General features: G+C 21.0%; 1 protein-coding gene across 5 annotated transcripts in view; it reads right to left on the reverse strand.

Annotated features, from left to right (window-relative positions):
• LOC122507011 (pikachurin) overlaps positions 1-14,698 on the reverse strand; it is a 165,321-nt gene that overhangs the window by 12,322 nt on the left and 138,301 nt on the right. For all 5 annotated transcript variants that reach the window (XM_043619488.1, XM_043619486.1, XM_043619487.1 and 2 more), the window contains one exon: positions 5,964-6,187. In XM_043619488.1, coding sequence (XP_043475423.1) covers positions 5,964-6,187 — 224 coding nt within the window. The remainder of the gene's footprint in view (positions 1-5,963; positions 6,188-14,698) is intronic.

Genomic DNA, 14,698 nt, shown 5'->3' on the forward strand with positions numbered 1-14,698 from the left:
CGTAAAAATTCATGAATTTGAATAGCCTTGTGTCTAAATCCTTGTTTCAATATTCAAATGGTTTACATAAACGAATACACCTCCTTCCTTCGTATTTTATAAATTATTCATTTTTACTTTCATATTTTATTTCAAAAACATACGATATGCTTATTCAAATATTATGTTTATGATTATAAGAAAATGCCGTGAATTACTAATGAAAATTTTCTTTTCTGTTTAATTGGTAAATTAATTTGAATACTTATTCATTTACATTAACTTAATAATAAATTAAAATAAATTAAATAATAAATTAAGTAATAAATTAAATTAAATAATAAATTCGATTATTTTCAAGAATTTTAATATAAATTCAAATTATTTTCGACAATTTTTGATGAATTTTTAATAAAATTCCTTCAAAAAATTCAATAAATTTTAAAAATTTCAGATAAAGTTCTTCGAAACAATTCAATTATTTTTATGAATTGTAAAATTCTTGTCAAAATTTCCATTATTCAAAAAAATTAACCCTCAATTTTATTAAGATTTTTCAAAATAATTGAATTTCTTCAAAGATTTTTAATATAATAACAAAAATATTTCCATTCTTGTGAAAAATTTAATTAAAATTTCTGAAAATAATTGAATTGCTTCAAAGATTCTTAATATAATAACAAAAATATTTCCATTTTTGTGAAAAATTAAATTTAAATTTCTGAAAGTAATTATTGAACTTCTGCAAAGAATTTTACTAAAAGTTTTAAAAATAATTGAATATCTGCGTATTTTCACAAGAATTTAATTCTTCAAAGAAATTTAATTATTTATTTTCATAAATAATAAAATATCTATTTCAGAGGAATTAAATATTATTTTAAATACAATTTTAATAAAATTTCTCGAAAGAATACAATTATATTTTAAAAAAATATTATTAAAATTCAATTATTTTCAAGTGTTTTCAACAATTTGGATAAAAAATTCTTGGCAAGAATTAAATTATTTTTGTAAATAATAAAATTCTTCTGAGAAATTCAATTATTTTCGATACAATTTTAATAAAATTTATAGGAAAAAATTTAATTATATTCATAATTTTAATAAAATAAAAGTTTTTAATAAAATTCTTTGTAAATTTTAATTACATATATTAAACATTTTATATTAAAATTATTTTTAAAAATTACATTATTTTAACTATTTTTAATGAAATTAGTAAAGGAAAATGCAATTATATACAAAAACTCTAATAAAGTTGTTGAAAAGAATTCAATTATATTCCATTTTTTTTTAAATTACTTTACAAGAATTCAATGATTTTCAGTACACATCGAAAATTTTATTTCTGAAAATAATTGAATTCTTGAATAGAATTTTAATGAAATAATTGAATTCCTGCGAAAAACTGTATTCTTTCTACAATAATTGAATTTTTGAAAACTTTATGAAAATTGTAGGTATTTAAAATAATTGAATTTTGAATACCTGAGAAAAATGTACTATTTATTGATATAAATTGAATTCTTACGAAGAATTTCAAAATAATATAATTTTCTCTGTAATTCAATAAAATTCTATTTAAAATAATTGAATTCCAGCGAAAATTCTATTATTTATGAAAATAATTGAATTCTTAAATTGAATTTTATTAAAAGTTTTTAAGTGTTTTTTGAATAATTGAATTTTCTTGGAGAAATTTTAAAAGATTTTTAAAAATAATTGAATTTGAAGAAATAGATTAAAATTGTATTGAAAATAAATGAAATTTTGATAAGAATTTTATTATTTATATAAAAAATAATTTAATTTTTTTATAAAGATTTTCATTATTTATAAATTGACTTTCTGCAAAGAATTTTATTACGATTATTGAGAATAATTTAATTCTTGATAAAATTCAATGACTTTTTAAAAATTTGTTGTAAAAATTATTTTTAAAAAACTCCATTATTTTTATTTTTAAGAAAATTGAAATAAATTCTTCAAAAGAATTCAATTATTTAAATTTTAAATGAATTTTAATGAAAATCTTGTCAAGAATAAAATTATTTTCAATGCAATTTTAATTACATTTTTTGGAAATACAATTCAATTATTTAAAAATTTTTCGATAAATACTTTGCAAGAATTCAATGATTTTTAGTACCTACATTAATTTTTAAAATTGAAAACTTTTGAAAAGGAAAATTATTTCAAAAGTTAGGAAACAAAAAAGCAACTAACTTCATGCTGCGAACAGATTACCGGAATACAACGATTATTAATATAAATATTGTTTAGGTTTTTTTTAAATTAAAATTGATTTTTATCTGTTAATTAGCAAATTAAATTTAAATTAACATTTTTAATTTATTTAAGTATTTAATTTATTTTCTTTAACTATAATATAATTTTAATTCTTTTGATTTTTACTTTCTATGCTTTTTTGCATTTAAATAACAAAAGCATTTAATATCTTTAAGAAATGAAATTCTTGTTGAACGAAATAAACTATGATGATAATGATGATGATAAACGTGAGAATAAAAAAGTGAAACCTGATATTTGATTTACAAAATCCACATCACACTTGGGGGTGTAATAATTCAGACTATATATAGAATATTTCGTGTAGAGTAATTAATAGTTCGTGTAGCGGATATGGTTTGAAAAAGGAAAGCGTACAAGTGAGACGTGTGTGCAATGACCGCAACTCTATGAATTTATGGTCTAATAAAAGGAGAAATGAAAGCTGGATCGAACACGACCCGATTACACGCCAATCTTCCCACAGTATGACATGCCGATCTCTAACTATATGTATTTTCGTGTCTCTCTCTCTGTATACATACCTACATACATTTCTCGTGTCTATGTCTGTGCAGTGACACGTGCATACAATGCAGTGCTGATTTCCTTTATGAATATTCAGACTTTGATTCGCGCCTAAACGACCGATACACTCAAGATCAAACGATCAACTCACGTCCAACTCTTCTTCTTCTTCTTTATTTTTTACTTTTTTACTTTTTTATCTAATCGATCATTTAAATTTCATTTGTTTTCTGTAAAACTTTTTTTTTCTTTTTCGGGGTGGAGGGAATCCTCAAACACGTGCGATAGTACATTTATAGCGAGGAGGAAACAAATTGCTTTTTAATAGAAAAAAGAAAGGAAATTGAGTGAAAGAAGATAGGCAGCGAATTTTATGAAAGTCTTTTGTACTTTTGTTCACTTTTACACTTTTCTATTCTCGTATTTTGCGTGTATTTTTATTTTTTTGTGCTTTTGTACTTTTGCTTGTATTTTTGTATTTTTACATTTCCCATTTTTGTATTTTTTTTACACTTTTATATTTATACTTTTGTATTCTCGTATTTTGTGTGTATTTTTATTTTTTTTTTGTTGTGCTTTTGTACTTTTGTATTTTTATATTCTTGTATTTTTACATTTCTTATTTTTGTATTGTCACATTTTGTATTTTTGTACTTTTGTATTTTTGCTTGTATTTTTACGTTTCTTATTTGTGCATTTTTGTATTTTCACATTTCGTATTTTTGTATTTTTCTATTTTGTAATTCTATATTTTTTTTTAAAAAATTATAAACTCAATTAATTCTTAAAGAACTGAAAAAAAAATTATTACTAATAATTAATAAAATATTTAATGAATAATTTTACTTGAATCTTTTAAAATTCATTGAATTTTAAACATTGAAAACAAAATTGAACTTTGGAGAAGTTACAAATGTTTGCAGAAATTCAATTATTTTCAAAACTATAATAAAATTCTTCACAGAAATAAATTCAATTGTGTTCAAAAACATTTTTAAAAACTATTGTCAACATTTCAATTATTTTTATAAATAAATAAAATTTTTCTTCGAAATTCAATTATTTTCAAAAAAAATTTAATAAACTTTTTGGCAAAATTTCAATTACTTTTAAAAATAACAAAATTCTTCTCCGAAATTCAATTATTTTCATATAAATCACAAAAATTTCTTCGAAGGAATTCAATTATTTTCATACAATTTTAATAAAAATTCTCCACAAGATTCAATTATTTTTAAAAATTGAAATGAAATTATATTAAAGAATTTAATTATTTTCAAAAAATTTCCTCAATTCAATAAATAAATTTATTAAAATTATTGATAGCTAATAATTAAATTTTTTCGAGGAAATGAATTAAAATTGCATTCAAAATAATGGAATGGAATTAATTATTTAATTAATTTGAAAATAAATTTATTTTTAAATAATAATTAATTAATTATTATTCAAATACAACTTATAGTTATTTAATTACAAATAATTCTTTTTTTTCAATCGACGATGGTAGAACTAAAAAAACTTTTTAAACGTAAAAAGTTTGCAATTTTTACACAATTTAAAAATTAGCTTCTAATTAGTTAAGATTTTTTCATCTTAAAAAAGAGAAGAAGAAAAAAATTGGTGGAGTTAAAATAAAAAGTCGTTAATTTTTCTCTCCACAGAAAGAGGATTATTGATTTTTTTTTTTTTTTTTTTTTAAAGTGAGAATAGAAAAATAATGTTCATCTTCTGAGGTATCGGCTTTAACGTTGTTTCCCTTTTGTTTTTCGTCCGTCAGTTTAGATGAAAATAAAAATAAAAAAAAAAAAATTATTAAAAGATTCCGCTCCCACGATAGGCGACCAGAGCTGTCAGAATATATGGGTCTTGATTTTACAATTCAATGCTTTTTCACTATAGCTATATATATACACATTTTCCAACATCGATTTGCCCTCAATATCTTATTTATACTGGCAGAATACACGAGACAAATAAGCGCGCAGTGGATTCTGACAATTTTGGTCAGCAATTCAATTTATGCATTAATTATTAGGAATTAAGTGAGATATTATCGTGATATGCGATATGTTTTAAGGATTATTATCGAAAGGGTAATTTTTAATTATCGTCTTATTTTTATTCGTTGAAACATTAATTTTTTAGGATTTATTTTAATATGTATTGCAAATGATTGCAATTCTTATTTGTTTTTTTTTATTTATTTTACTTTTCTTTATTTATCCTGCAAATCTACTACTTTTTCTACTAATTAATTTTCTACTAAAAATTATTTTTCTACCAATTAATTTTCTAGTAAAAATTATTTTTCTACTAATTAATTTTCTACAAAAAATAATTTTTCTACTACTTAAGTTTCTACTAAAAATAATTTTTCTACTAATTACTTTTCTACTAAAAATAATTTTTCTACTAATTAATTTTGTACTAATAAAACTATTTTTCTCCTAAATTATTTTCAACTAAAAATGATATCTGTTTATTTCTTACTACTATAAATTAGAGTAGCAAATATTTTCTAATTTATTTAGTATAATTTCCACTTTCATCCAATTTATTTAATGTTTTATTTTATTTACTTTTTTTGAAATAAATATTTGTTGTCATTTATTTTTAATGAAAATTTTTTTGTCGCGAGGTAAATAATTATTATGTAATAGCACCCGCACCAAAAACAGATACACATTTCCTGAATGAACATTTAGTTTTTCGTTGTGATTTAATTTACGTTAGATTATAAGAAGCTTTTAACGGTACAACCAGAGGATATATTATGTACTTGGAAATTGAAATTCCCCCTGGTGTTTGTTTTCACTTTTTTTTTGTCTTTTCTAAAAAAAAAAAGTTATTGTTCCGAAAGTAGAGCAAATGATTTATTTACACTCCAATTTACAGCATCTATTTTGCCTCCGAATTGTTAGTTTGGAGGAAAAAGAGGAAGAAAATGTTTTTTAAGTAGGTTGAATATTTTCTTTTTAAGTTTGGGCGAAAAAAAAATTATTGTTTACTATTTTTTTTTATTATAATTTATATTTAAATACCTACTATTAATAATATTATTATTCAGAAAAAAATTAGTGAATAAAACTAAAACTTCATTAAAAATAACTCGAAAATATTTTTGAGCAAAAATGTATAAATAGAAATTTTTTTTTTATTACCTCAGTGTCGCTGGCCCAGTTCCTAGATCGAAAGTAAATTGCACATGACCTCCTGATAGGTAAAGTGCAATAAAATCGCCAGTGGCATCGCTGTGATGACCATTATAGAGAATGACACCATTTCGTGCTGTTGGTTTTAGAGTGACAGCCAATTCCAACCAGGAAAGCGAAGTTTCCGCTAATCCCGGATATCGTAAGTACGAGGATCCATTGAAGGACGGTACCTGCGGAGAAAATCGTATATATCAGTTATTAATTGCAATTCAGCATCAAACAATTATTTCTTTTTCACTTTTGTGACAAATAAAACATTTTAACGAAAAAACTAATGTGATAAATCAATTTTCATTCTTCAATCATAAATATTATTGTACTTTATAATTTTTATTTTTGCTGTGCTCGGGATTTTTACAATTTTCTAATTTTATTTTTAATGTCACTGGATAATTTTCTAATTATTATTACTATAAATATATAATTAACTATAATTACTCATAAAAATGTTCTGTTACATTTATTTTCGAATTTCTCTAATTGTTAAATTTTTTACAATTTTCTAATTTTATTTTTAATGTCACTGATAATTTTCCAATTATTATTACTATAAATATTTTCTAGAACTTTGAACTAAAATTCATTTTTAAATTAATTCTTATTAGAAAATTCTACGAGAATTCAATTATTTAAATATAAAAATAAATAATTTATTGAATAATTGAATGTTTCTTAAAATTGAATTTCCATAAAGAATCACATCATCAAATTTTTAAATACTTTAATTTTTTCGATGAATTTTTATAGAATTTTTAAGAATAATTGAATTATTTTGAGGAATTGAATTAGAAACGTACTGAAAATAATTGAAATTCTGCAATGAGTATTTATAAAAAAAATGACTATGAAAATAGTTGAATTCTTAAGAATAATTCTATTATTTATGCAAATAATTAAATTCCTAAAATGTATTTTAATATCTTTATGAAAATAATAAAAAAATAATTTAATTTTCGTAAAGAATGTTATCAAAATTTTTTTTTAAATAATTAAATTCTTTTGAGAAATTTTATTGTAATAGTAGATATTGAAAATCACTAAATTAAGAAAAATTTTTGAAAATAATTAAAAATTTACAATGAGTTATAAATTTTGAAAATAATTGAATTTCGGAGAAGAATTTTATTATTTATAAAGATAATTGAATTCTTAAAGAGAATTTTATTATTTATAAAAATAATTAAATTCCAGTAAAAAAATTTAATTTTTTGAAAGTAATTGAATTTCGGAGAAGAATTTTATTATTTATAAAGGTAATTTAAAAATTTAAATAATGAGAAGAATTTTATTAAAATTTTTGAAAATAATTGAATTTCGAAGAAAAATTTTATTATTTATAAAAATAATTGAAATTATAATTGAATTTCTGTGAAGAATTTTATTAGTTTTGAAAATAATTAAATTCTTTAATAGAATTTCATTATAATTTTAAAAAATAATTGAATCCTGTGGAGAATTTTTATTAAAATTGTATGAAAATAATTGAATTCCTTCGAAGATATTTTTGTGATTTATGCAAATAATTGAATTTCCCCTAAGAATTTTATTACATATTTTGAAAATAATTGAATTTCGGAGGAGAATTTTATTATTTATAAAAGTAATTTAAATTTTACCAAGAATTTTATTAAAATTTTTGAAAATAATTGAATTTCGGAGAAGAATTTTTTTATTTATAAAAGTAATTTAAATTTTACCAAGAATTTTATTAAAATTTTTGAAAATAATTGAATTTCGAAAAAGAATTTAATTATTCATAAAAATAATTGAAATGTTGACGATAGTTTTTAAAAAATTTTAAACATAATTGAATTTCTGAGAAGAATTTTATTAGTTTTGAAAATAATTAAATTTTTAATAGAATTTCATTACAAATTTTAAAAATAATTGAATCTTGTGGAGAACTTTTATTAAAATTGCATGAAAATAATTGAATTCCTCCGAAAATTTTTTTTGTAATTTATGAGAATAATTGAATTTTGGAGAAGAATTTTGTTATTTTGAAAAATAATTGAAATTTTGCCAAGAAGTTTATTAAATTTTTTGAAAATAATTGAATTCCAAAGAAGAATTTTATTATTTATAAAGATAATAGACATTCTGACGAGAATTTAAAAAATATTTTAAACATCATTGAATTTCTGCAATCATTTTTAACTTCTACAAAATTCAATCTTTATTTAATTTAATTAATTTATTTTTTAATTTAATTTATTTATTTTATTTTGATATATTTAATTAATTTATTTTGTTTTGAATTATTTTTTAATTTAATTTATTTCGTTTTGATTTATTTTTAATTTAATTTATTTCGTTTTGATTCATTTTTTAATCTAATTTATTTCGTTTTGATTTATTTATTAATTTAATTCATTTATTTCTGAATGACGGTAAGTACCGTCTAGTTGTCTACCCTCAAATTATGCCACCCCTAAAATTCCCATACCGTTCCCATCGTAAATTAAAAAAATCATTTTTATATTCTAATATATCGAATAAAAATGGAATAATTCCAACACAAAATAAAACCTCGTCAACTTGTTCAGCGACGTGAAAAGAATTTTTTTTTGCCCCACATTTGTTTAATAAAAAAGAAAAAGAAGTAAATAAAAATTATTTTTGTTAAAGGAAATATTTAGTAAAAACTTTCTCTCTCTCTCTCTTTCCCTCCCTCTTTTTTCCATTTTACTAAATGTCATTTTTCGTTGAATTTAAAGCAACTTTTCATTCACTTCGAAAGATATGGCGCACATTTGACAGACATAAAAGGGATAGCAACGGATTCAATTTTCCAGGTGCAAAGATGAATATATAATATTACAATACGTGTCACAGACTACATGTCGCAATATGTACGTCATTCTATGCTTCACTTTATGTTTTCACGAACTGTGGACAAAAAAAAAAGACAAAAAAGAAGGAAGAAGAGGAGTAGGAAAAAAATAGAATGCTGCTAATATACTTCCCTGGGAAATGAACAGGAAAAAAAATCACGAGGTGCAAAATGCAAATGGAACCTACATTTAAAGTACGTATATAGTATATGTGAGTCTCTCACTCACATGAGAGAAAAATTACACTTCATTTTAAGAAGCAAATGAAATAATAAAAAAGAAAGTTGGGTCGACGAAAAAAAAAAGAATTGGTTCTTTGCAATAAAAAAAAAAGAAATGGAACAAAAAATAGGAAATGATAAATTTGATTTTACAGTTTTACTGCGTAACGAACGAAATTGGAAAATGTACACGATTGGTTTTAAAATACAATTTCGGTTTAGATTATAGAAATGCAAATTATAAAACGAAATTTCAATTCGACTGGAAAATTAAAGGGGAACTATTTTCTCAATTCAGAGTTGGAATTATTTTTCTATTTTGTCTTAAAAATTATTATTATTATTAATTATTAATTATTATTAATTATTGTTAACTATATAATAATCGTCGTATTCTGTCCAGAGTCTGTTTTTTAATTTAATAATATTTGATTATCAAATCAAAATCTTTGATTTTCAAATAATTCAAATTTTTCCTCTATTTTTTCTACAATTTTTTTTACAATTTTTTTCTGTATTTTTTCTACAATTTTTTTTTACAATTTTTTCTACAAAATCTTTGATTTTCAAATACTTTAATTGTTTTCTCTATTTTTTCTGCAATTAGACAAGTTTAGAACGCCTTGTCTGACTAATGCACGTCTTAACTACTTGACAATAAAATAAAAAATAAAGTTGCCTTGTCTGACTGTAACTGACTTGTACTACTTACACTGCATTCGACAAAGAATGTCTCCTGACTTTCAACAAACAATAAAAAAATATACGATTAAAACTAGTGTCTGACTTAAACCGATCTCTACTACTGAATTCTGCTTCTGAGTCTTGTCTGACTATAACTAATTCAAACTACTGACGCTACATTAAAAAACAAAAAAAATTATCTTCTTAATTTCATCAAATTTCTATAAAAAATAAACGATATAAACACAAGACTGACTAAAATCGATCTCTACTACTGATTTCTATGTCTTGTCTGACTGTTACTGGTTTACACTACTGACACTTAAATTGAAAAAAATGAAGTGAAAAAAATTCTTTTTATAAAAAATAATCGATTTAAACCAGTGTCTGACTAAAATCGACCTCTACTACTGATTTATATGTATTGTCTGACTGTTACTGGTTTACACTACTAAAACTTCATTAGACCAAAAATGAAATGAAAAAAAATTCTTTTCATAAAAATAAAAGTCCGACTAAAAACGACCTCTACTACTGATTTCTAAGTGTTGTCTGACTAAATAATTTAAACTACTGACACTAACACTCAAAAAAAATTATCTCCTGAATTTTAACGAATTTATATAAAAAATAATCGATTTAAACTCAAATCTGACTAAAACCGACCTCTACTACTGAATTCTGCTTCTGAGTCTTGTCTGACTATAACTAATTCAAACTACTGACGCTACATTAAAAAAAAAAATTATCTTCTGAATTTCATCAAATTTCTATAAAAAAAAATAAACGATTTTAAATCAAGTCTGACTAAAATCGACCTCTATTACTAATTTCTATGTATTGTCTGACTGTTACTGGTTTACACTACTGAAACTTCATTAGACCAAAAATAGAATGGAAAAAAATTATTTTCATAAGAAATAAACGATTTAAACTCAAGTCTGAGTAAAATCGACCTCTGCTACTGAATTCTGAGTCTTGTCTGACTATAACTGATTTAAACTACTGACACTACATTCGAAAAAAATTATCTCCTGAATTTCAAGAAATTTCTATAAAAAATAAACGATTTAAACTCAAGTCTGAGTAAAATCGACCTCTACTACTGAATTCCGAGTCTTGTCTGACTGTCACTAGTTTACACTACTGACACTACATTCGACAAAAATTGTCTCCTGACTACTGTCAGCAAATTTCCATAAAAATATGACAATAATAATAATAATTATAATTATTATAAATACTGTATGATAATAATAATAATTATTATTATAAACACTATATATGATAATAATAATAATTATTATTATAAACACTATATGATAATAATAATAATTATTATTATTATTATAAATACTAAAAATAAAAAAAATAATAAAAAAATCGACAATTCGGCAAAAACGAACAAAAAAAAAAAGAATTTACAGGAAAGAGAACAAAATGGGGCTGTAAATTTTCAATTTACACCCTAATATTTAAAAATAAAGCAACAGTTTCTATTTTCACTGATACAATTAAAATAGAAACCTTTTAAAAATCAATATATCCAGATATTGTATGATAATAATATTCATTGTCTCTCGATAGCAATTCAGACTGATTTAGTTTATATAGTTTTATTCCGCGTCCACCATTGTCGCAATCGATATTGTACTGCGTCCAACGCATACATTACTTTCTATGTATATACATATGTACATATGTATATTAGTAAATGTATGTATATTTGCATATGTATATATTCACAAATATATATATATGTATTTTATATATGTCTACATTTTGTATATATATATGTATGCATGTATGCACATATTCCAGTGACAGACGCCGTATAATTTTCTCGTTCCCATACACGGGGTAATTACTATATCACGACGGGCAAAATATTAGCAACGAGAAGTAGTGTAGTTCGACAACAATTTATTACGGCACATTGTAATTAGGTATTAAGCTCCCCGTAGCTTTAAAAGTCATAACGCCGTGAATAGTCATTTTATTATACAGGACATTAAATTTTTACGAAAAGAAAAATTTCTTTTCTTCCTTCCTTTCGAAAAGTATAGATTTTTTCGTCGAAAAATTCCATGGAAATTCTGCATTTTTTTTTTTTTATTTTGATAATATTAATATTTTAACATACGCACCACTTACGGACCAATTACTGACAAAAATAAAAAATATTTTTAGTTTCAAGTAAAATTACCTACTTAAAACTAAAAATTAAATTTTTCATAACTAGAAAACATGAAGATATCGATAACTTTGAGTCTTCAACTCGGAGTGATCGGATTTCTTCATGTTTTATAATTAAAGTTGACCGAGTGATAAAATCATTAACAATTCGATTATTATTTTCAAGAATTTTTAACTAAAATTCATTTTTAATTCAAATTTTATTAAAAAATTCAAATAGAATTCAATTATTTAAATACAAAAATAAATAATTTATTGAACCTAATTGAAAGTTTCTTAAAATTCAATTCTCATAAAGAATTTCATCAACAAATTTTTAAATAATTGAATTCTTTTAAAGAATTTCAATACAATTTATAAATAATTAAATTTTTTCGATGAATTTTAATAGAATTTTTAAGAATAGTTGAATTATTTTGAGGAATTGAATTAAAAACGTACTGAAAATAATTGCAATTCTGCAATGAGTATTTATGCAAATAAATGATTATTTATGAAAATAGTTGAATTCTCAAAAAGAATTCTATTATTTATAAAAATAATTAAAATTCCTGAAATGTAATTTAATATATTTATGAAAATAATAAAAAATAATTTAATGTTCGTATAGAATTTTATCAAAAAAATTTTTTTTTTAAATTATTAAATTCTTTTGGAAAATTTTATTAAAATAATAGATATATTAAAAATCATTAAATTGAGGGAAATTTTTGAAAATAATTAAAAATTTACTATGAATTAAATTAAAATGTTGAAAATAATTGAATTTCGGAGAAGAATTTTATTATTTATAAAAATAATTGAATCCCTGTAAAAAAAATTATTTTTTATGAAAATAATTGTATTATTGCGAAAAAATTTATAAAAATTTTGTAAATAATAGAATTCCTGTAAAATTTGTATTATTAATGAAAATAATTAAATGTTTGCGTGGAATTTTATTTAATACTTTTTTTTTAATAATTTAATTCTTTTGGAGTTTATTATTTAATTTTTGCATCTATTTCACCAATTCCGTCAATTTTCACCTATTTCATCTATTTTTTAAACTTTTAAAAAAAATGTTCAATGAAAACTAATTATTAAAAATTTTCAATTATTTTATATTTCAATAAATTTATCAAAATTGTTGATAATAATTACATTTTCTCGAGGAAATAAATTAAAATTGCATTCAAAATAATGCAAATAATTCTTCTTTCTAAGAATTTTAATGAAATTTCCAGAAATAATTGCATTTTTCGAAGAATTCATTTAAAATATTATTAAAAATTATTGAAATTTAATTAAATTGAATATATAATTAAATTCGTTGGAAGATTTTATTATTTATAGGAATAATCGATAAAAACAATTTTAAAAAAATTAAATTTGTAAAAATACAAATTAAATACTATCGAAGAAAATTTATGGTTCGTACGATGAGTTTAATTAAAACTGTACTCAAAATAATTGAATTCTTCTACAGAGTTTATCATAATTTTTAAAAATAAACGAATTCTATCGAGAAAATTTGTTAAACTTTTTTAAATAATTGAATTCTTTTGGGAAATTTTATTAAAATATTCGATATTGAGAATAATAATTGAATTTCGACAAATTTTTGAAATTAATTAAATTTCTATAAAGAATTTCATTAAAATTTTTAAAAATAATTGGATTTTTGCAATTAATTTTATTACAATCGCATTAAAAAAAATTAAATTCCTTGGAAGAATTTTATTATTTATAAAAATAATTGAATTTCTTCGAAGAATTTTATTATTTATAAAAATAATTGAATTCCTTTGAAGAATTTTATTATTAATGAAAATAATTGAATTCTTGCAAAGAACTTCCAGGAGTTGAACAAAATAAACAATTTTTCAGAATTTATTTCCGATTCAATAACAGTAAATATAATAATTAAATTAATAAATATTGAAAAAAATTATTTGTAAATATTTTGTCTCGAAATAAAAACAAAAAAATATTATTTCTGCAATTTAATATAAATCAATATTCAAATAAATAAATAAATAAATATACACTGAAAAAAGAATTTATTTGAATAAATTTACCGATTACTTGTCTATTATCAAAGAAATATTTTCTTGAATCAAATAATTTTTATTTAACTCTAAATAAAATGTAATTGAATGAATATTTTCAGCATTTGAAGTAAATACTATTTAATTGTTTTGAATCAAAATTATTTGACTCAAATAAATATTTATTTGATAATAGACAAGTAATCGCTTATTTGAATCAAAAAAATTTTCTTTTCAGTGTAGAGTTGAATTTAAATCGTAATTATAATATTTAAATAAAATGAATAACAAATAATTTATTGAAAAGAGTAACAAGAGTTGCAGAATAAACTAAAAAATATTGTATAATATTAGTATAAAAATATAATATAAAAATAGAATATGAAAACCAAATATAAAAACAAAAGATTAAAATTCAATTAAAATTTTTAAAAAAATATGAAAATTAAATGAAAACAAATAATAATAATAAAATATAACAATTCACTACAAAAGACTAATTATTAATACAAAATATATAAATAAAATATAAAAATTCACCATAGAATTACAATATAAATTTAATAAAGAAATACGTAACATAAAAATAATTCAATTGAGAACTAATTATCAATTCAAATGAGAGATGAATAAAAATATACACAGTGAAACAAAAAATAAAATATCTATTATTATTTCTTAAAATTCATTTACAAAAAAAATTTTTTTCCGTTTGT

Source organism: Leptopilina heterotoma, unplaced genomic scaffold, assembly GCF_015476425.1.
Source record: "Leptopilina heterotoma isolate Lh14 unplaced genomic scaffold, ASM1547642v1 Lhet_44, whole genome shotgun sequence".
NCBI lineage: Eukaryota > Metazoa > Arthropoda > Insecta > Hymenoptera > Figitidae > Leptopilina > Leptopilina heterotoma.